This window comes from Syzygium oleosum, unplaced genomic scaffold, assembly GCF_021117445.2.
Source record: "Syzygium oleosum isolate NSW1041296 unplaced genomic scaffold, Sole_v2.1 Sole_v2.23, whole genome shotgun sequence".
NCBI classification, from domain to species: Eukaryota; Viridiplantae; Streptophyta; class Magnoliopsida; order Myrtales; family Myrtaceae; genus Syzygium; species Syzygium oleosum.
This window is the reverse complement of record NW_026607507.1, coordinates 2,293,208-2,316,821: the sequence shown is the minus strand read 5'-3', so window position 1 is coordinate 2,316,821 and position 23,614 is coordinate 2,293,208. Positions and strand designations below refer to the sequence as shown.

General features: G+C 38.8%; 2 protein-coding genes across 2 annotated transcripts; both read left to right on the top strand.

The window, feature by feature from the left end:
• Nucleotides 1-8,163: 8,163 nt before the first annotated feature.
• LOC115682814 (phytoene synthase 2, chloroplastic-like) lies at nt 8,164-11,004 on the top strand. The gene is made up of 5 exons (XM_030607163.2): nt 8,164-8,817; nt 9,426-9,476; nt 9,716-9,888; nt 10,003-10,238; nt 10,401-11,004. Exons 1-5 carry the CDS (start codon nt 8,460-8,462, stop codon nt 10,753-10,755), a joined length of 1,173 nt encoding a protein of 390 aa, XP_030463023.1. The 5' UTR covers nt 8,164-8,459; the 3' UTR covers nt 10,756-11,004.
• Nucleotides 11,005-18,072: 7,068 nt separating this feature from the next.
• Nucleotides 18,073-23,026, top strand: LOC115682801 (probable transcription factor KAN4). Its single transcript, XM_030607138.2, has 5 exons — nt 18,073-18,344; nt 18,538-18,614; nt 20,629-20,753; nt 22,404-22,470; nt 22,569-23,026. Exons 1-5 carry the CDS (start codon nt 18,182-18,184, stop codon nt 22,785-22,787), a joined length of 651 nt encoding a protein of 216 aa, XP_030462998.1. The 5' UTR covers nt 18,073-18,181; the 3' UTR covers nt 22,788-23,026.
• Nucleotides 23,027-23,614: the final 588 nt, after the last annotated feature.

Here is a 23,614-nt window from a genome sequence, read left to right as displayed (position 1 = left end):
GGGGGGGGGGGGGCCGCCGTCCGCCGTCCGTCGTCGTCGTTTCGAATTTGAAACGAAGGGGACGAGGGAAATGATTGTGGGCCGCCTGCAAAAATGATGGATTATTATTGCGTGGTCTCGTTGTCGTCCAACGTACGCGACGATTCCGGCGGTGGCGGATACGCGCCAATTTTTTGGCCCTCTTTTCCCGGCTAATGGCGCATTCCGAGACAAATCCATTTGGCCGGTCCATTCCCAAATCCATGAAATCCCCTCTAATTTGTAAAATCTTTAGAGATAAAACACCGTTTGAAACACTAAATTAGTATCTCGCGACGCATTTGCCATGAATTAATCTTTTTTCAATCTCGCGGAGAATTTCAAATCAGTATCGATCGCCCAAATATACTTTCCGTCAGCATCCGGTCCAATATTTCGACAAAAAAGAAAAAAAAATGCGTGAATATTTCACGTCAGATCCGTCATTCTGTAGTCCAAATCCGTTCTGCATCTGTCTACCCACGAAGGCTAACTCGGGTCAAGGACTTGATTTTCTGTGAGACGAAGAACAATTCGAAGTGAAATGTAGACCGACATGAAATTTTTAATAGTATTATTCCTAAATTTCGACATCGCGTCTTTAGCTCTACGGTCTACGGGTTTTTCTAACACAGGCCACAGTCGATATATTTAAGTGGAGAATTTTTTTTAAAAAATTTTGACCACATATAAATTAACCTATATAATGAAGATTATCTAGGCACCTTGCAGGCTTGCACCCTCATTTGACGACGATTTTACTTATAATTCTCTACTGCTGCTTGACGTCCGGCCCGAGATGATGTGCTCGGCCCGATTGGTCTCCGTCGAGGCCCGAACTTGAAGCTGGTTTTCAAAGAGAATTTTATTCCTCCTCCATGAAAAATCTTTTTTTGGGACGATAGCACAAATAACTCCTAAATTTTGATCAAATATGAAATTTTATTCCTACACTTTTAATTTATGCGATGTGGTCCCCAAACTTTTATCTCAATATGTAATGTCGTCCTTAAACTCGTAATTCATTCAATATGATCCGTAAACTATTGATAAATGTTCAATGCAGTCCTCAAACTATATGAAAATATTTAAAAGTTCAAGGACCACATTGAACATTGGATCAAAACTCAGAGATCGCATTTAAACAAATTAATAGCTCGGAGAGAACATTATATGTTGGATCAAAATTCATGAACCATTTTTATTATTTTTCCAATTTTTTTTTGTTTTTGTTTTTGGTTTTTTTGGGGGTGGAGCAAAAGGATGATACGAGGTTAATCAGAGCAAATCCAGCATTAGGATCAAGCTCTTGAGTCTTGAGCTCATCTTTGAGAACCCACAAACTATAAAGCGTTTTTCGTCTGTAGAAGACATGATTCGAATCCCAATCTATAAGACAATGTACAAATTGTTGTTTTTGTGTGTGTGATCATTTTGACTATTTAGCTTTTGTGCACCGCGGGTCTTAAATTAATGTGGCTTGATGTATAAAGAGTTTTGTACAGTGAATGATGTGTAACGAGTTCTGTCTATCGAGAGCCGTCCTGAGAAATGAACGAGACTGGGAAAATCCGAAATAGGTGAAATATTTGAAAGATGATATATAATTATTATGATATATTTATTGGAAATTAAAAAAGGGGGAAAAAAAAAGGAAATCTTTTTCTTTAAGAAGAAGTCAAAAGCAAGTGGGAGTAGGTGAATGAAATGGGCCGCCCCTACTTTCCCCAAGGATCTATTTTGTAGAAATCGAATTATCAAGAGACACATAAAATAACACAAGTTATTAGAATTTAGAAAGACCAAAAGCTGCGGGGATAGATCATGCAAAACATTCTTGAAATTTGGCGTAGAATGTAAAAATTCTTGAACTTTGAATAATTGCACAGCACTCCCTTCACTTTTCTGATTCACATGCACTTCGCACATAAATTTTAGGCATGAATTGTTATCGACAATAAAAAAAAATTCCCATCTACTTCAAATAACACAAGCGATCACTTTTAGGAGGATGTTTTTTAAATCATTTATTTTTTACGAAATAAACGGAGCCTCGAGGAATACAAATGTAAATTTTTCTTCGAATCTTATGTGGAAAAAGGGGACATTATACTAAATCCCGATAATTTTGTGGATGTAACTCCTTTGTCCCCTCTTAACATTTGGTTAAAAAATGTAAGCGTCCTCTACTACTGTTATAAGAATCATTGAAACGTTCTTCCTCGAAGGATTCGTGGTTTCCTCTACATCCACATGAACATTGACTTATAGATGAAATGGTTTCTTTTGCCGAAATGATTGCGACGAGGAGCAGGATAGAAAAGATGGCTTCTTGTGTTTTATTTTCTCCAGAGTCGTCGTTGTAAATTGGATTTTCTTCCTAGCTACGCGAGAGTCATATATAATAATCGAAGTTTTGAGAGGACGTGAACGCATGCCATCCTCAAAAGTCACGAGAGTTTCGTGGCCTCTTTTCTTCTTCTTTCTTTTTTTTACCCTGCGCGTCGCGATGAGTTTAACATTGGAAACGTGAATGCAATTGGACGACGACGATGAAATAAAAAACCGAGAGACGGCTTACAATGATAGGAAGCTGGAGGCAAACGTGTATTACCCCCAAATTCATCCATTCCACATCTTTAAAACTTTTTTTAATTGAGACATACATCAAGATCACAATCAAAATTAAGGAGCATTTAAAAAAAAAGATTAATATCGCGGAAAACCTCATACTAGTGCATTTGTAACAAATTTACCCTCTATTAAATTAAATTAAATTAATATCACAAAAAAAATCACAAACTGGTACACCTGTGACAAACGGAGAGTAAAATCCGGAACCGGTACACCCGTCAACTGTCAAGTGCCATCCAACTCAAAAATTTGATGGTAACATTTAACGGAAACTATCGAAGGTAAAATTATCACAAATCTACAAATTTGGATTTTTTCCGTGATCAAAGAATCAGTTTAGGATGAATCCATTATAAATATATCAATTTAAAATGTTTCGTAATATTAACCAAAAAAAAAAAAACAATCCATCTATTTATCATCAGTCTCTTATGAAAATCGATTCACGTCCATAAAAAGGTGCCCAACCCGAACCACCCCTTTTTGTTCCCAAGGCCGATAACTTTTTGTCCACGTGGAGGATTCATAACCTCAGATTAAGGAAGGTACTTTTTCCTTTTGGGCACCCACTTTCGCATTGAAAAAATAAATAAAAAAAAACGCAAAAATAAACTGACCCTTCATTAAATTCGGAAAATCTCGCCACATGTTTCCATCAGAGCGAAGACAAAAGACGGATCTGTCGTCGTCCTGACTCTTAATTTTCTTCGTGAAAGTATTTGTTGTTCGGTTGTTCCAATACAAGACAAAACCAAAAAAAAATGGTAAAAAAAAATTAGATGGAGCCGAGGGAAAAATTTTCGAACGGGGAACGTGCGCGGAGGCGCTCCTTCGCAAATCTGTCTAGGCCATTCGATTCGAGGGTCGTTTCCACACCTTTTCTCTTTTCCGTGAAAAGAAAAGGAACGGTGAAAAGTAATTCATCTTTTTGGAAATTAAATTTTCTCGAATTTTTGAAATCTACAAATTTTTTGTGTTTAAGGGCGTGTTTGTTTCGGGGAGAATTTATTGATTTTCCTTTCCTTTTTTTTAGACTAGGAGGTAATAATTTTCCGTTGGCTAATCATTTTCAACAAGATAAACGTATGAAAGTTCGAAAAATTAATTTGCAAAAAATTCTTTCAATCAAACAAACGCATCCTAAAATTAAAAGGCATTCCGGCCACGATTGTCATGGCCAAAAACTAATATCCATGCGCGAGTGCATGGGTAATTTGCATGACAAGAAAATGGTACGGAAATATGATTCGACTTCTCTGCGATGAACTCTGTGAATGGTGTCTCGAACTGAACCGAAACTCGAATATTCTATTTCAACGAGAACCACCGTTCAATTCAAGGTTTCCGACTTATAGTCTATTGGATTCACTTTCCTGCTTCTATATGTTCTTTTTTTTTCAAATTTTTTTTTTATATCTCTTGCAACGTGGGGAGATGCATTTTATGTTAGGGCTAAGCATTGGAACCGTACTGAACCGGGATCCAAACTGGCATGTTCCCGTGGGAATCGGTCCACTTCCTTGTTCCAAAATTTGGAACCAGTGATTATTAGCCTGATTCACGGTTCCAAGTGTATAATCGAATCGCCCGGATTGGATCAATACTTTTTTTTAATCTGCAGGTTAATGATACTTCATCATATTTTATCACACAGTTAGCGTCTTTCCACTAAGATTTTCATTGATTAAAGATCCAAAACACTAAAAAAATTAAAAATTTATACTATGCAACAACACTTGCAGTCTTGTAGGGAATAGAAAAAGAGAAAGAAAGAAAGATAGATATCAACACCGGTTCTTGAACCCATCGGGGAACCGATCGGTCTTGTTCCAAGACCAAGTGCGTTGGTTTCCAATTCCAAAAATTGGATTGGTTCCTGATTTCAGGGTGGGAACCGACCCATCTTAGAATTGATCACTCCTAATTTATGTATGTGTTTTCTCGGGAAAAATATCAATTTTTAAAGAAAATGCAAATAAAATTCGGTGCTACCTTGAATCCACGTAAAACTAAAGCGTTTAAGGCGTTTGCCAAATGGGGAGTTTACAGGAAGAGAACCTCTACCTCGTACGTAACTACAAAATTTCCATTATAATAATCCCTTTCGTTTTCTCCAGTCCAATTCGCCACGAGTCTTCGACAACGAAATGTCCGGCCATATTGATGTTATTGTTGTCCGTGTGCAATGCACTCGCAACTTGCAAAAATCAGTTCACACGTAACTTAGGCCGCTTTACTATTCCGGATGAAATGCTATCTTCGCCACGACCGATTTACAACTTACAAGAAATGACGCGACGAGCATGACTCGCTCGTTGAATTGATCGCTTGCAGATTGTTGCGCCATTTCACTTGCCATATGGATTTTGTAAGCCGATTTAGTTATACCGAGCACTAATCTTTTTCCTTTCTTGGAAATAATTTAGTCATATAGACAATCTCACTCTATTAACATCTATATAATCGTTTTTTCTCGCGTGCAATAATCTAGTGATATCTGGGTCAAGAAAAAAAAAAGGGCCAAACATTAGGGTCACATGGGTGTGGTCCAGTCGGAAACATTGTCCTTGTCCCCACCCCCACCTCGAGATTAGAGGAAATAAGCCTATGTTTTTTTGGCCTAACTAATGCGATAATCTTCTGTTAACAACTAGGACCAGTCCAAGATGTCGAATCCCAGATTCCTTTGGACACTAATTAATGCCCGAAATGGAGAGCCCTGCTGCGCACGGGAAGAGAGCACTTGATGTGTGGGGAATTTGCCAAACGATGCAAGCACTGAACGGTGTCCTTTGCTCTCGACATAGCACCGTCTTCCCAAATCACTTTGCGGTCTCAACTCCATTGATACTAGCGAACATAGTTGTTCGGTTCTCGTATATCTGATAAGACTCTACCCACCGATGATAGGTATAGTTTCGAAATCAATCTGCGTAATAGTCGTTACAATTTGATTATAAGCTATGTTTACTATGTTATGACTATTTAAACTCGAGACGTTGCGCATCGCCAGTCATGTGTAAACTATGTGAACTTCAATCATCAGGTCATCCCCTCGATTTTCTTTTGTATTTTTTTTGCATAAATTGCTCTAGAAGTTCTAAATGGTGGGCCCTATGGGCAATCGAGTCTTAAAATGTTTGAATTTATGCAATCAAGCTCTTTATGTTTTTGGTTCGGTGCAATTTAGTCCTTCCAGCGATTTCACAACCAAATTTGCTGACTTGGCATGTTGGAATTTGCTTGGCGTAATTTTTAAATTTATTTTTACATAGATGGCACTGGTAGAAAAAATTAAGAAAACTAAAAACAATGAAAAAAGAACGGTGGAAATAAATCATAAAAAAGGCTATTTTTTTTAAAAAAGAAGAAAAAACAAAGACTAGAGAGGGCGAGTGTTACACCACTAGGACTTGGTGAAGGCTCGCAACCCTCGTCGACCACAAACAAGGACATGCGAGCCCTCATTTTGATCTTGGGCAACAGTTTGCATGCCCTCCTTGAGGCCTCGACCACATATGTGTAGTTAGAGATGAGCGGTTCCAGGTTTTGTATAGGTTACATCTAAAACTTGAAACATACCAGTTAGAATAGAACATACATTGCAATGGCATACCAAACCACCTGTCATAGGTTTTAGGGTTTACTCAAGTTTCACCTATATTATTAATTGAACAGAATGACCATCACTTTCTTTTACAATTCACTAGCCACAACTTATATTTAGACACGTGAAAAATATTAAATATTAACAAAGTAAAAGTCCCAGTCATAAAATAAAAGCTCAGACTAGTGGTTTCATATTATACACTCACATCTGACGCCATGGAATACCGTAAGATCGCGCAAAGACATAGACTAAGAAAAACACAAAAGCTTGTTCGAGGTTCCACTTACGTAGAACCTGTAACCTACCCGTTGAAATAGGTTTCCCTATTTTTAGAACTTGAAACTTACCCTGCATATCCCGGAACCTGAAATCAGACAGGTTCCCATCGATCCGGTTCCCTGATTGCAAATTTTACCCTAGAACCATACTCACTCCTATGTGTCGTGATGGTACACACACTCTCTCTTTCTCTCTCACTTGGTTTCTTTAATTTTACACTTTTTTTTTGTAATTTTCATTCTTGGATAATTTTATTTTTTCCAAAATTTTTTGCTTTCTTATTTTTTCCTTTTAAAAAAAAACGATTCTATTTTTAAATGTGAAGCCATGCATGCTAAAGAAAAAGTTAGAAAGGCGTCCGGCCTGATTTGGAAGTACCACGTCAATAAATTTGTTCGAGCGATTGTTGAAAAAACTTAATTGTACCGGATCCTGAACGTACAAAACTTTGATTGCGCAAATTTAAACGATGAGAACTCGACCACGCATTGGACAAAAGAGTTCAAAACATGCGCATATTAAGCAAATGGAAACACCCCAGGAATCGACAATATCGAGCAAAACCACGACAGTTGTGTACGTGCGCGAAAGCCGTGTCGTGTCGCGTCGTGTGAATCAATCACGCTCCTCTTCATTCACGCACCCATTCGACGGTGCCCGTGCCTCCACACTTTAGGCCCCACTTCTCCAGCCCCACAGTCCCATTCACAGGGCCCAAATTTCACACCCACTTGCTCCCCTTCCCTCTCTCTCAAAGGGCATCTTCTAGTACCATGTCGATGCAGCTTTCACATGTGTGGCCATGCTGAAATTTGACGGAAATAAAGAAAATGTATGGAAAGAAATCACATTGAGGCCGATATGCATCACATGTCCTCGAGGAGGGACATTGACCCAGATAATGATTCAAATTGCATCTTCTTCTAGTACCATGTTCATGCATGATGCTGCAATCTCAAGTATAGATTTAAGGGTGATGTCATTTTAGCTTGAGCTAGCTATAGTTTCTTCCTTTTTCTCGTTTTGTTATGCCCCCAATAATATAACGATAAAAGGGCGACATCAATCTCGACCAATGAGCTCATTCAAAATTATGTTGTTATTGACATTATCCAAATCTCTCGGGGACTAAAATACTCGTCAAATAAGTTTTGCTCGGATGTGTATTTCGAGTCATTTTCTCTCCAAGTAATGGTGAATTGAATCATTTATAGCCAATCCTTGTAATTGTTTAGCTTGGTTACACAAGAAAGTCAACTTTCTCATCTCGTCCATAAATTACAAACCCTTTACTTAAATCGTGTCGGAATATTGCTCTTCCTATCGTGTTAGTCCGAAATCTACTAGTTCTTTTCTTTGCGTTCGATTGAGATGCGAAAGTTTTGAAGTGTGCGCAATACACGTATCCAAGTACAATCTAGATCGTGAAGGGAGAGACCTATCGTGTTTGGCGATGTGCATGCACCACGCTCACTCGATAAACCTTCCAACCGAGGCATTGGTCGAACTCACAAACGTTAGCCACACATGGGCCAGACCAGTCCCATGTGTCAGATCAGGGTAGGCGGGGAGCATATTCAAAAGCTACAGAGAGAGAGAGAGAGAGAGAGAGAGAGAGAGAGGTGCGGGGGGGAGGCATCTCTTCATCTGTCAAAACCTTTTTGGAGTCGTCATCACTATCGTCGTCCCACTTGAGTGGAGGAAATTAGTAAAACCCGCCATTGGTGGTCGCCCATTTGCTCAAGGCTACTACTACTTTTCAAGAGACCATTCTCCTCTTCTCCTTCTCCTGCTCCTCTGTACTGTTCCATTTCCACTAGAAAGTGGGTGGGCCTCGGGGAAATCTTCACCCAAGAGCAATACCCGAGTAGGAAAATACAAAGATCCATCCTTGCCCTGAGCTCTTTGTGTGAGAGAGATGTCTGGTGTTCTTCTTTGGGTGGTTGGCCCCAAAGGGAACGGCGCGTCCCTGTTCAATCTCGAGCCCAGGACGAGCAAGAAACAGAGGAGGCCAAGATTGTGCTCGGGAGTGCGAGTGGTGAGCGTGGTCTCGGCCATTTCGACCTCGGTGGCGAGCCCGTCGAGATCTTCAGTGGAGAGGGTGTACGAGGTCGTGCTGAAGCAAGCAGCTTTGGTGAGGGAGCAGAGGACAGAGAAGGCTCTGGATGTGAAGAAGCCGGAGGAAGCAGAGGGGTTGACCGGCGGCGACTTGTTGAACGAGGCCTACGAGAGGTGTGGCGAGGTCTGCGCCGAGTATGCCAAGACGTTTTACTTGGGTAACTTTGCTCTCTCCCTGTGCGCGTGTGGTGCTACTTTTTTCTATTGAGATTTGGATAATGCGTTCATCTTTTGACTATGAATTCTAAAAAGGTTGATGTTAGTTAAAGCATAAAGAGGAAGGATATCATTATCTTGCTCAATTGATTAAAAAAAAATGGGGTCCAGTGAAAACTGCACTTTTTCTGGCTGACCTTATCTCCTGCATTGTCTCCAAGTTAGTTCCTGGGCTTTCTTTGGATACTGGAGTTTAATTTTATTTCAAACCACCTCCAATTCCAACTATCTGGTTGAAGATTACTTATTGAAATGAGGATAAACTTGCATCAAATTATTTAAATGTGCTTCTGTGCATTTGGAAACTGGGTTTGGGGTCGATTTAGCTGTTCACTGCCTGTCTCCATATGCTTAATCTGGCATATACAGGAATTTGACAATCTGAGATACCCGGTTACTCGTTTTTCACCAGGAATTTTTCTGAAATCTACTTGTTAATACCCTACATTGATTTCTGCACGAAAGATATGTGAACTGAATTTTCAAACTCGTTTTTTAAGTCATTCAGGTGTAGACTAGCTAACTCAGCTGCTTGCCTCACAAATTTTAGGTACGCTACTGATGACACCGGAGCGACGAAGAGCTGTTTGGGCAATCTACGGTATTGACATGACCATTCTTTTCGAGCATGCGCTTGTGACTTTAGTTCGTCCATGTCCGTTTTTTATCCAATTTGTGCATTTATGTGACAGGATCAATCATATAATCCATGCATATGTAAAGCAGCAATCTTTGCGATCTTAAACATTCTGAAAAATCGCTAAAATTGCACTGCTGAATGGTCCTTGTGATAAGCGGGGTTATAGAGAAATGAATAAGCTGGATCACTGTATGTTGCAGTGTGGTGCAGGAGGACTGATGAACTCGTGGACGGACCGAACGCTGCGCACATCACTCCAAAGGCTCTGGACAGATGGGAGAAAAGACTGAATGATCTCTTCGAGGGCCGTCCTTATGACATGTACGATGCTGCTCTGGCAGACACCGTCTCGAAGTACCCCGTGGATATTCAGGTAGAAGTCCTATCGCTCTTTGAAGTCGCCACTTCGATTTTTGTCACTATGATTTTAGTTAAGTGTATCATCCACAAATCACTCGACAACTGAACCATAACTGCTTCTGTGCAGCCCTTCAAGGACATGATAGAGGGCATGAGGCTCGACTTGAGAAAATCGAGATACATGAACTTTGACGAGCTCTACCTTTATTGCTACTACGTAGCCGGGACGGTCGGGTTAATGAGTGTACCAGTCATGGGGATCGCGCCTGAATCAAAGGCATCCACAGAAAGCGTCTACAATGCTGCATTGGCACTTGGGATCGCTAATCAGCTGACCAACATACTCAGGGACGTCGGCGAAGAGTAAGGTTTTGCTATTACAGAAGAAAAAGCTGCTTGAAAATAAGTACTTTCATATCGTTCTCATTGTTGGACATCTTAGCTTGGATTGTTGAAGCAATTTGAGCACCCATATAGGTGATTTTATCAAAACTCATCACACTGCAATTCAAATTGTTGACACAGTGCTAGGAGAGGAAGGGTATATCTCCCGCAGGATGAGCTCGCGCGCGCCGGGCTATCAGATGAGGACATATTCCGGGGGAAAGTGACCGACAAGTGGAGGGGATTCATGAAAGAGCAGATAAAGCGGGCGAGGAAGTTCTTTGACGAGGCTGAGAAGGGCGTCATGGAGCTCAACGCGGCGAGCAGGTGGCCGGTGATGGCGTCGTTGCTGCTGTACAAGCAAATCCTGGACTCCATTGAAGCAAACGACTACAACAACTTCACAAAGAGAGCTTATGTGGGGAAGGCAAAGAAGCTCATATCACTGCCTGTGGCTTATGGAAAAGCACTTGTGGGGCCTTCAACAGATGCGTGAGTTGACTGACGAGAACTTGGGTTTTTGGTCCATTTTTTGAAGTGTTGGGCTTGTAGCAGAACAGGTTGAGCTCTGTAAATTCCCATGTTATATAGATGTAGCAGTCGCGTATAAGGAGCCATAAGTGGCTAGTGAAATAAGGGTCCATGGTCAGCTCAGCTTTGATTATTAGTTTCTTCACTGTTTAAATTAGAAAAGGGAGCAGTGAATGTAAAGATCACATGAAAGGACCAATTAGTTCTTGTACAATCTCTCTCTCTCTCTAACACATTTGTTCTTAACGCCATATTTTGGAGGGACTTTATGAACGGTAGATAACACGCGCTTGACGGGCCTTGCGTAGTGCCTACCTGATCGGATTTTTGGTTCAGGCCTATTCCAGTTCACGCGACATTGCCGCCTAACCGAGGCTGCTTGCAACTGCTGTAGCAGTGAACAGTGAATGTTGCAGCTAATTAAAATGGCAAGAATTCCAAGTACTGATCACGAAGTTAGCACTCTGAACACCGCATGACTAATGGGTCATTGGGCCTGATCGTGAGCCACTTCACATCTCAGCTTGATGGGCCATTTCACCATGTAATTAGAATTGACAAGGGCATTTTGTCTATTGGAAAGGGAAAGGTGATTACCACCTGCCGTTCATTCTGATCATTCCCACTTCTAGACCTACAGGGTTGGTGCTGAAAGATAACCCAAAAATTAGCTACTCTAAGGTTTGGTTTCAAATTCTTGTTTCGTCCCCGTACTAAATCATCTTTAGGGACATCGACAACGACGTGACGCGGCATGTCATTTCTCTTGAAGAGTTAATATCTCAAGAAGAAGATGACGTAAAATAGTCTATTCGCGTTTCTCGTGACATATTTAAGAACGAATCTCCCCGCTGATTTCGCTCGCGTCCATCATAAATTGACCGAGATCTCACTAGCCAATATAGCACATGCTGATTTTGCGGATCCCAAGCTAGTGAGGACAGAATCTAAAGCCCTGGTTTAAGGTCTAAATTTTTCTAAAGGCATCATCTTGAACCTTTGAATTATGCATGAACCAGAAGCAATCCCCACTTATGGTGTCGCAGAAAAATGTCTGCTCGCTCGGCGTGCGCATGTATAACTCGCTTTTCCGTGACGACTTGCTTCAGTTCTCCTCTCTCTCTCTCTCATGGCCTCATTGGTGTCACATGGTATCATCACGCTTCAAGAAATTTCATCCTACCCACTCATGGCGTCCAAGAACTTATTGCTCGAAACCCTAAAAAAATCGCGTGAGTTCTACCAATTCTTTTGACTCTACCACTTTGCGCGAATGACATCATCGTCCCCTCTTTGGATTTATGCAGAGTTTTGTTGTGCAAGGGTCTTGATAATTCTTAAACTAAATGGAGCGACGGACGCGGGAATTTGGATTAAAAGAATGATATAGAGAAAATTTCACGATATCTCAACTCATCTCATCGGAGGATATACAGGAATTTTATATGATGTTGTTTAAACTACATAATACATCTGCTAAAGATGCACACGAGGGTCGGGGAGGGGATGGCTCTGTTTAGCTCCCCTTGGTTCGTCATCGGATAAAGACGTGATTTAGTATTTTCTTACCATGATAATATCTTTGAGTGAGTTTAGTAATGTCAGACATCTCATACCATATATCTATACAAATGTCTGCTAATTAATATGATAGTTGTTTATGCTTTTGTGAAAGAAAAAATGACCCTCTGCTCTCCTTAATATTTGAAAAATTATACAAATTTTTAAAAAAAATTATGTGTAAATATGGATGTCAAAATTTGTATATTGTGAAAGCTTTAGGTGTTATAGGGTAATAAAAAAAAAATCAGAATGTGTTCGTCATAAGATTTTGCAGTAAAAAAATAAAAATAGAAATAAAAGGCAAAATTTTGTCCAGACACGCGCTGCTCATGTTTACAGCTCGATACACTTAGATATAGGCGAGCCGTGCTCGCGAAGCTATATACTCTTGGAATTATAAGTCATGTCGGGATGTTCTCCACCTCTAATCCGTCGATTTTTCGCCCTCTTTTTGCAAAAAGAATCGACATAAAAGATCTATGTACAAATCCAACTTTCCTGTCTAAATCACAAACCTGCCGGCATTCCATTCTGCGGGTTAGGTGCATGCATTGATGCTCCACCTATTCTTCCTCATTGATTTGAGATCTCGTGAGATTCATCCCATCTAAAGACTGCGTGGCAGGAAGTGCAACCCTAAGTCCTTCGGGGTGTTGTAAATGTCACACAGCATGCAGAGACTTCTAAGAACGATCATGGAATTGACAAGGTGAGCCCTGCCCTGTCTGAACGGTGAGCTCCAGATGTTATCTAGCTAGCTTGCACTATGATGGTCTAAACCATATGATTATATATTTAATTAATTCAGAAAGGGTTGAATTCTGGTTTACTGAACCAAACCTGCCAAATCTGCTTTATATCAACCCTTTGACTGCTGCTTCATCTCGAGCTGCCTTCTGGAATCAACTGCTCTATGTTCTCCATGTGGGTTGCAGTTCTAGGCCAAGGTTGAATGATTCCTTTGTGCATGGACGAATGATAGGGATCTTGGCAAGACATGCGGAGATGTTTGATTATCTTTTTCGTTTGTTGTTTCTGGTCTGAATGGAGATTCTTCTTCATTAGTCATTTGTTACTGTTGTCTCGATTCCTCTATTATATAAAAGAGCTTGTCAATTCACTTCCTCAAAGTACCATAAATTAACTCGAGATATCAACTCAAGTAGAACTGTAAAAGGATCCAATAATATGACTAACTATTCATTTATGGGTGTGTTTGATAATTACATTCAGTGATGAAGATCTAGCTTCTTGGAATATATTGTTTTTTGATAACTTCTAATTACGCTGAACTTAATCGATTATTTCAAGTCGAAAATGACTTAATGATCTACTTGGTTGGTTGAGCAATAAGATATTCTATCTAAATTAACATTTTATCAATTATATTGTCGAAAACCTTCCAATTAAGTTCATTGTTCCATGTTTGATTAAAAGCCGGTAGGATTTGTTATTTAATCTATTATCGGATAACTTTTTATCTTCATTCCGACCCAAAAAAAATTTATCTTCATTTTCAATATTTAGATACAACACTTAATATTCAATAGTTAATTTTTCTCTACTTATTTTTCAGTTTTATTAAATGAGCCCTAAGTGATCCGTGGATCCATTAATCTATACTATTAGTGTGGCAAATATGGCCACTTCAACCTCAAACTTTAATAGATAATTCGATGAAAATCCATGCACATATGGAGAATACCCTATGACCACACATAACTATAGGTGGATACAATCGTGATTTACAATAACCAAGGTGATTGACAAATCTTACCTACTCAATTTAAATCATAATAATGTTCCACCAATCTCTCCTTTTTCCTTTAATAACAATTGAAATTATACTCAAAAGGTGAATCAACATCTTTACATACTAATTTGTTCTTTATTGATTTAATAACTCATTATTTCTCTTTATAGCAGCGCTTGCGCTATTTTTTCCAGTGTAAAAAAAAAAAAAAACGAAGCTCGAACCCTACATATTCAATAACTGCAAGAACCCAAAAGTAAAATTTCTCATGTCATTTTCTTCTCTCCTCTTGCTTATCCTTTTAATCCACTGAAACCTGAGCAAATCACATGAGTTACATCGACATCGATAAGGATGTTCTTGAGAAGATCTGTTTATCCTAGGAGATGTATATACCCTCTTGCCAATTTAAGTTTTTGGAGAAAACGATTTCCAAAACTTATCAATTAGGTTAAATTTTACGAAAGCATCGACCATTATTCAGGTACTTCACATTTTTATAGTTGTTTCTTAAAAGATTACTGTGAGATTAAAGCTATTATATATACTAAAGATGCACATCACATGAATTAGGGTTACTTTTAAGTACAACCATCTAGAAGATGCCATGAGAGAGAGGACTTGAAATTCAAGAGCAATCGTAAGCAAATGGAATGATGTAGACAAACACAGCCGTAGAAGACACAAACATTCTCAGTTTCTATTTTCCTCCGAGGACCATCGATATGCTGACAAACTTTTGACATAGCAAGTGATGCTCTCATTCTCTTTTACCTTTCCATACACATGCGCTCATATATGCCAAAGTAGACATGATGATGATGGCGAGTGTTTCCATATCAGATCTGCCTTTCTAGAATGAAAAGAGAAAAAAAAGCATTCTCCATCATGATGGAGAAGAAATGAAGCATTCCCTATCATTACTGCAATTATGTTCCCTCTAGGAAAAATGCTGGTCGATCTATATACTTGATTCTGTATACCATGATTTGGCGGCATTTAGAAAATTGTAACGGCTTAATGCTTAGGTGACATCCTGGATTAGTTTTCGCATATCAAATCAGGTTTTACTTCTCCGGTCCGATTGAAAACAGGTCATTCGCGTTGAAAGTAAGGAAATTCGTAAGGAGTTTCTCTTTTGTGGCATGAACCCAAGAGATTGCGCCAAGTGGGAACCGCCCCCGACGCTTCTTGCTTGACGGACTGGCCCCGTGTTAAAGTCCACAACATTTCGTCAAACCTAGAGCAATAATGAACTGTGTGCTTCTCTTGGCGTTGTCAACGGAGATAAGCATTGAACGATTAGGTTTTATACAAACGTTTACTTTTCCGGCTACCAAGCCAAACTATTACCGTCTGGCAGAGAAGGGGATGAAGAGGATTAATCAGACAAAAGTTTAGACGGTGGTTGGGTCGTAAGTCGAAGATTAATCAAGAGAGATTTGCCAATGGCATGATGAACTAGGGAAGCTTCGTGACGGTATCAATCCTACTTTCAGCACTTTCTGATGCGTGATGAGAACGGTGGAATCAATCCCGAGGACGCACGAAACGTTAAAAAAAGCCAAAACGAGGAAGCCCAAGTCCAAAGATTCCATTTGACTAGGACAAAGATAAAGCAGCTCGATGACAACCAATGGTTAAGCACACTCGTTCTTGATTAGGGGAAAACGGATAAAGTTTCACTCGTATAAGCGATTCTGAACACGGCAAAGTACTCGAAAGACAGGAAAAGAAAGCACAAGTGAGAACAGAACCGCTACCTTTTCGTATATCAAATGATGCAAAAGCTTGTCTCGCTCTTCTTTTGTCTCGCTCTTCCTAGGGCACGTTACTCACATGCCTATTATTAAAACGCTACGGAGAAAGAGAGAGAGGTCATTGTCTGCACTACGTAAAGCACGTCCTTTTCATCACCTCTTTTGTGAATTTGAGAGCATGTTCGATGAACGATGGACGCATTCAACAACGTGCATGTGAAAGCGCTCACATTTTCACACTAACTTGTAGCATCGTAGCGGGAGACCGTATACCTAACTCTTAGGCTAACGGTCCAAATTATATGGCGGGTGTATTACATCACATGGCTTGAAAAAGCCCTAGTCATTTCTGACCAAAAAACAAGACAAAGCCCCAGTCATGGAGATGATATAAATTCATTCATTTAGCAAATGTCTAAATTTGGTCTCGGGCTTCTCTCTCCCATTTGGCATCCAAAAAAGTCCTCTTTCGCCTTTTTTCAATCAAAAAAAGGTTGATGTGAATATATCTTGTCCGAGGCCTTGTTGTCATTGAGCTTCTGAGCTGAAAGGCATGACATGATTTGTCTGCAAGTTGACAGCAACAGTGTTCTTTCCAAACGGTCCTCGATCATACCAAAATGATGCGATTTTACAACACGGTCGCTTATTCACCACAAAAAATGAATCTCTTAATTCTCGACAATTCTGAAATACTCGAGTGTTGCGATACTCTATATGAAACCACGATGAAATAACCTTGCTTACGGTGCGTTCCGCTCAGGTCCTTCGATCTTATCTCCCTCTTTGGTCGCCTATCTTCGTGACTATTTTAATACTGATGAAGTACAGGTAGATGCAGTGACTTCTTTGCATGATGATAAATAATTATGTGTGAACTTTCTTGCTCATTGAATTTGGGAGAAGAGTAAGTGCGGAACACGGCAACAACAAAGATTGATTAAAGTTCATATTGAGGGGTGGGTCCAAAAGTAGGCACCGTCCTTTATTGACATTGAGAGCGATAGGAGAATGATTTATATGCCTTTTCTTCTCTGTTTTTTTTAATCCACGGCCTCGACTATTCAATTCCTAGGTTGCATATAAATTCTCTCGCCAATTAATGCGGCCGATAACTTTTTATCCTCATCTTGACTTGGTTCATGGTATTGCTTTACCATTTTTCGAGGACTGATCTTTATATCCAAAGCTAGCTCACAGCCACAAAGTTATATTAGCACACAACATTGCACATGCCCTAGGGCTTCTTTTGTTTAATTAACCTATCTTAGCCTTAAACCATGTGTGCTTAGTTGAGCGATTATACAAACGTATGCTCGTCACTGTATCGACGAAGATCTAAATCCTTTTCCTCTACATAATTTGATTAGTTGAGCAAAAGATCAAGTAGCTAGCTGTTTAAGATTCAGACTAATTGAATCTTTTATGGACTTGTAAAAAAAAATTAGTAATTGTATACACATAAGGTCATCACCGTATCGACAAAGTCACGAAGATGTAAATCTTCTTCGTTGACATATCTCGATTAGTTGAGCAAAAGATCAAGTAGCTGCCTCATATTCAAGCTAATTGAAAGGAGTCATTCATTATATAATCACCATGAACTTATCAACTAGCTAACTTATATGTGCGTGCAGAACAAAGTTGTTGATTCTTTTTTTTTTTTGGACTGGCCCTCATTATGTAGGTCAGTTGTTCGAGACAAATTGACTTAAATCATACATTATCGTGTTATGCCCGCAGAGATCGTGCTTAGAATTTGTCGAATTTCCTTTAGAGTATTAGAACTTGACCTTTGGTGGGTACTCAACGCTAAATGTTCGTTTCCATATCAGATTTAAAATCATTAAGCTAATCAATGCGCTCAAGTTTTTTAAATCAATCTAACCAAACTTCAGCCCTAAGACCCAATCACTGTGAAAGACAAAGCAAAGAGTCAAACTAAGAGAACCCATCTCTTTTTAGTTTTACCTATGCTCTAATAAGAGCAAGTTTCAAACACTAGACAATATATCCTAAGAAACAAGAAAATAACCAAAAAAGAAAAAGAGTTCAATTCAAGTTTCAAAGGAGGTGGGGCTAGCTATGCTTTGCGTCTACAGTACGTATCGTGTGTGTTATGTAATTCCACGTACAACTATAGAATAGATAGATAATGAAGACCTTTCTGCATGTACCAAATGCTAGAAGTCTAAGGTCTTAGACTGGCCCATTATTTCGCACTTAAGGTGTTAAGAGAGAATTCTTATATTCGGGGTCCAAAAAGTCTTACCCGCATTTATATGCCATGTCGACCAGACTAAAGTCATTCCAAAATGAGCATTTTGCTGATCATGACGAACCCAGGTGCTGAAATGAGAAGGTCTCGGAAAAGCGAGGTCCGGCGGTACAACAAGTCCGCAGTTCCCCGGCTCCGGTGGACACCGGAGCTCCACGATCATTTTGTCGAGGCCGTGGAGCGGCTCGGAGGAAAATACAGTGAGCTTCCGAACTGTGATCTTGTCTATATGAGAGGGACTCTCCAGGAGAGGACATCATACGCATGATCGAATTTTTGCTTTCGGGGACATAAACTGAAAAGATGCAATTTGGTTTCTTTTTGTGAGTGTGTCTGTGTGTGAGAGAGATCGATACAGTGATTTTTTCTTTCTGTTTTTTTTTTTCTGAGCAGACGCGACACCGAAGCGAATTCTGCAGATGATGAGCGTAGAAGGACTGAAGATTTCTCATGTCAAGAGTCACCTTCAGGTATAGATTTTCTGGTTTTCCCGTTCTTTAAAAGGTTGAAAAAAAGGTAACAGTGTCATAAAGAGCCACAAGATCAGGAAAGAAAAGCTTCATCAACTGTACAATGATTACCGATATAAGAACTTTAGGGTTCTAGAGAATTAATCATTCTCTCAACTGGTGTCAGAAAGCATGCGAACGTGGTTCCTATGGATACTTTTCTCTCTCGCCCTGAGATTGTGGTGGATCTTTTTGCTTATTACTTTTCTGATCTTTTTAGGACGACAAACGAAAGATGCATCACTTTCGAGCAGAAAAAGAAACCCTAGGGAGAGCTCATCATATATTGCATCAGTTGTTTCATTCTACGTATGCCCTACATGTTTTCTGTTTCCTTTTTCGTTTAGATGCAACGCATGTTCTGCTCACTACTTCCAAATTTGGCGACAGTTACAAATTGACCTCATAAAAAACAGATGGAAATCGACTGCGTGAGTGGATCAATTTCATTCTCTGCACTGAAAATTAAAAATCGGAAATAGATTCAGCCTTTTTCTAGTTAATCATGTATATATATACCTCTGTTAACTACATGGATCATTCGTTAGAAGCCCTAAGTTCGCATATGCCTTATCATCATCTCATACATTACAAGTGGATATAGCCAAGAGTTAGTACTACTAGAGAGATAACTAATATTAATTGACAGGACTTAATGCACATATAAGCTTTTGTCGCCATGTATTACCTAATGTACAAAGCCCTATTTTTGTTGTATTTGCATCACAAAAAGGCATGACTCATGGTCACCATTAAGGATACATATGTTCATGTAGGTTTTTGGGAGCCAATATCAATATTGTTTAGTATTCTAGCTACTATTAGACGCCCCATTTGCAACAGATTATAGCCTCATTGCCTCAAATTTCCTCTTGTACGCTCTTCGTATGGATTGAGCTATTCTTTGTGGACATCTTCTCTACATCTGAGGGTAGTCTACTCACTAAATTAGTGAACTTTACAAGGTTGATGAAGCACAAAAAGAAGAGGAATTCTTACTTGGTCACAACAAAAGTATTCACGACTGTTGACATGTAGTTCATCGTATTGTTCAATATATTTTCTTATGGTGTTAAGTCTGCTTTTTGGAGCGTTGAGGTGGTGTTTAGACCAACTTTCGTGCTCTTAATATGTTAAAAGTATAGAACTAACTAAATAAAGCAATCACGCACATAAAAGTATAGAAACAACTCGGGTATATTATACTATGTAAACTTATGCTCAACGTAGGGTAATTCACTTCTTTACATCTGTGCTGTCCTTTCGGATATACTTAATTTGTTTGAATGATGTGACTGCGTTTCTGTTTTCCCTCTTTTATCTTACTAAACTTGAATACTCTCTAACAAGTGATCTTTGATTGTCGAATTTCCAATATCATCTAACTCTATCATGTGTATTCATTTATATATCTTACTAAAATGTCGTGAATACAGAGAGAATCGTTGGTCATTATTCGTTATGAAAGCCATGCTAGAGAATTCCCTACAAACCCAAGAGTTCTTTAATAATGCAGTATCAAAGTACAAAGCTCCTAGTTGTCGATCAAGGTTGACGAAAATTTTTATCAGTCGTGCCTTGAAAATTCTGAGCTCCCCCTGATTTATTCAGAACTACCAAACTGTGAGAATTCTTTGGGTGGACTCATCTTTAACATTGCTTACACGATGGATGACTTGATGATAACATAGTATTCATTGTGAGCTTCACGTGTATTTTTGTATAAAAAAAGCTTTGACAGCAAGTAGTAATACTTGGTGGCTACTTTGAGCTGCAGTGTGGATCCAAATCTTGTTAAATTAATTTGATGCAGTTTTATTTGATATGGATTAAGATCGTTGGTGAGTACATATGAGTGACTTATATGATCGGGTTTCATTTTATATTGATTGAAATCGTTTAGAGTATATATATCCAATGACTCTCTCTCTCTCTGTCTCTTAATATATGTACTGAAAAATCAATGGGGATGCAGATGTACAGAAGTTCCAGGGATGGTAGCAAAGTGGCTGGTGCAGTCCTTTGGCCATGGGAAGGCTCTCATGTTCATAGAGCAAATGATCAAGAAAATGATGAGCCTCAAATCATTTGCACCAACAGGTCAGCCTTTTTCTCTTTCTTTTAATTAGTACCATCATTTCCACTTAACTCTCCAATTATGTCTTCCATTTCTTCCAAAATCAAATGCTAAGTGCATGTACGTGTCCATTGAGTGGAATTTGCTCCATGTGCTTAGTCTCTTGCATGGGTTACAAAGAATCTTTAATCTTTCTAAACATGGTCCTTCCCTCTTAGAAAGTGACACATGTTGTTTTTTAGGGGCGGAACCCTCCCTTTCTTTTTTAAAAAATAAAATTTAACAGATAATTATGTCCATTGCCGTGCATCTACAAACTTTAATAAGAAAAGAATTTATGTCACTCGATCACATAGACTTGCGAAGGTATAATGTGGTTACAAGTATAGTTATATTCTAAGAGTAGTATTTTTTTTATAGCTATGTGAAAAGCACGCATGTTTGCTTACTAAAGTTTAGGAATAGACCGTGGAACAAAAAAAGAAAAGAACAGAAAATAAAATAAAATAAAAAACAAATTAGAATTTTTTTTTAAAAATTAAAATGTGGTTCATGTTAGTGCCAGCCATGCCACGTCGGATGGTTAGCGTCCACATTAGCGATTTCTGGCTAAAATTGATTGGAAGGACTAAATTAGCAAATCGTCAAAAGGTTTAAGACTAAATTAACAAATCTTCGATAGGTTTAGGACAAATTGACACATTGAAAGATTTATTACTAAATTGGCAAATTATCAAAAAATTTAGAACTAAATTGACACAATTGAAAGGTTGAGAATTGAATTGATCGCCGTACAATAGATTTAGGATTTTTGGACAATTATCCGCCTATATATCTTTTCACATTTTAGTAACGTTTTACCCTAAGCCAACACTAGTGGGTAGGTAAAGAATACCTAGGGGCGTGAAACAACTCTCTCTAAAAATATGAGCACAACAATGTTGAGATTAAGAAATCACATGAATTAACAAAATAATCACAATTTTTTACAATCATTTTTTTGGATAAACATGGCAAAACCTACACACGCTCGCTAAAAAAGTCGAATACATAAATTAGTTTTATATTAAAGAATGTTAGAACATGAGAGCAACTCAATCAATACGATGATAGAATTAGGGTATACGCATACGGTGAAAGATAGCTTATATAACCAAGTTAACGTATGCAACTTAATAAAGAAAATCACGCTGATATTACTGAAGATTTCGTGATTATTGAAATAATTAAGCTACATAGTACTTTATGATATATTAAAAAACTAGTCATACCAATACAAGGTGTGCATGACTATCATATACAGGAATGTTAATATGAGTGTGAAACTTCTGCATCAAAGTAAGTATAGAGAAAATACAGGATTAAGATGTGAGTGGATGTCAAATTTTCAAGAATGAGTATGGTGACATGAAATGCATAGATATGATTATTTTGATAAATGTGAAGTTATATAAACAACAGTCTACTTCAAAAGCTTAATCCACTAGAGTGCGGTGGGGAATATACTTATATCTTAACAAGTAATTTAATAGTATCTATCTAACTCATAATGACATCAAATGTCTAATATCAATTGCTGCTGAGGATACTGAGTTTGTATTTAACTCGTCAATAACTTAGCTCAAGCAAGGCCATGTGAAATATTGTCTGAGTGTTTGCTCTACTCTCTGCAGGGTGGTGGATGCAGAATGCTATGAATGGCCTTTGCAGACAGAGAAAGTGGATGATAATGAATACGAGGTTTTAGCTAGTTTCCATGTGTGTGTGTGTGTGTGTGTGTGTTGATAATCTTTCATTATTATGCAGAGGGCTAATCTTTCTCTGTTCTTGCTATGCAGGAGGCACAGACGTCAAGGGAGGAAGATGATGGTGAGGTAAGCGAGAATTGCGATCTCGCGCTTTCGTTCAATTCCTCGGTGACGATGCAATGTGTAGCGGCAGAAGATAAAGAGCCGTCATGGCCATTGATGGTTGACAATCACATCTTCCAGTTTGGTTCCGACGGCGGCGATCATCCTCCCGAAACCAGTCACTTGAACTTGGACTTAAGCATCTGAACAATTAAGGTTTCACCCCCCCTTACCAGCCTCAGCTAGTGTTAGAAGGATATAGGCATTATATTGAGACCTTAGCTCTCGTGTTAATAATCCTTTAGAGACATTGGCCTTCATATTGAGAGTGGTGGATTTATTAATTAGCCAATGTTCCATCCGTTCCAGTATTTTGTTCTGTATGTATGTGGACGCCCAGAGTTACCTATGTTTATTGATGGACAGAAGAAGTTTTATTTGCTCCATCTCGACATCGATTGTTCATTTCATTGTGTCTCCATAACATGCTCCGATCTCGTCTTCGGACCGGTAAAAACCAAAGTAGGATGGTACTTTATTCAAGCCACTGGGACTGAACTTGAGAGTTCAGGAATTTAGGCCTGATCTCATCTTCAAGCTTGAATGGTTCATTGCCAAAAACTATAAGGGTTAATACCACGAAAAATCTCAAACTGGTACATCTGTGATAAATTTATCCCAAACTATTTTGTTGACCACGAAAAATCCCAAATTGGTACACTTGTGATAATTTTACCCCAAACTATTTTTTTGACCACCAAAAGCCCCATATTAGTACATCTGTGATAATTTTACCCAAAACTAATTTTTTGACCACCAAAAACCCCAAACTGCTATACCTGTGACAAAATTTACCATCTGTTAGTTTCCTTTAAATTTTACTATCAAATTGCTAAGTTTGATAACACGTGATAGTTGATGAGTGTACCAGTTTAGGGTTTTACCCCTCTGTTTGTCACAAATTTACTAATTTGTGATTTTTTGTAATATTTAATTCAATTTCACGGATACTAACAGAAGGTAAATTTGTCACA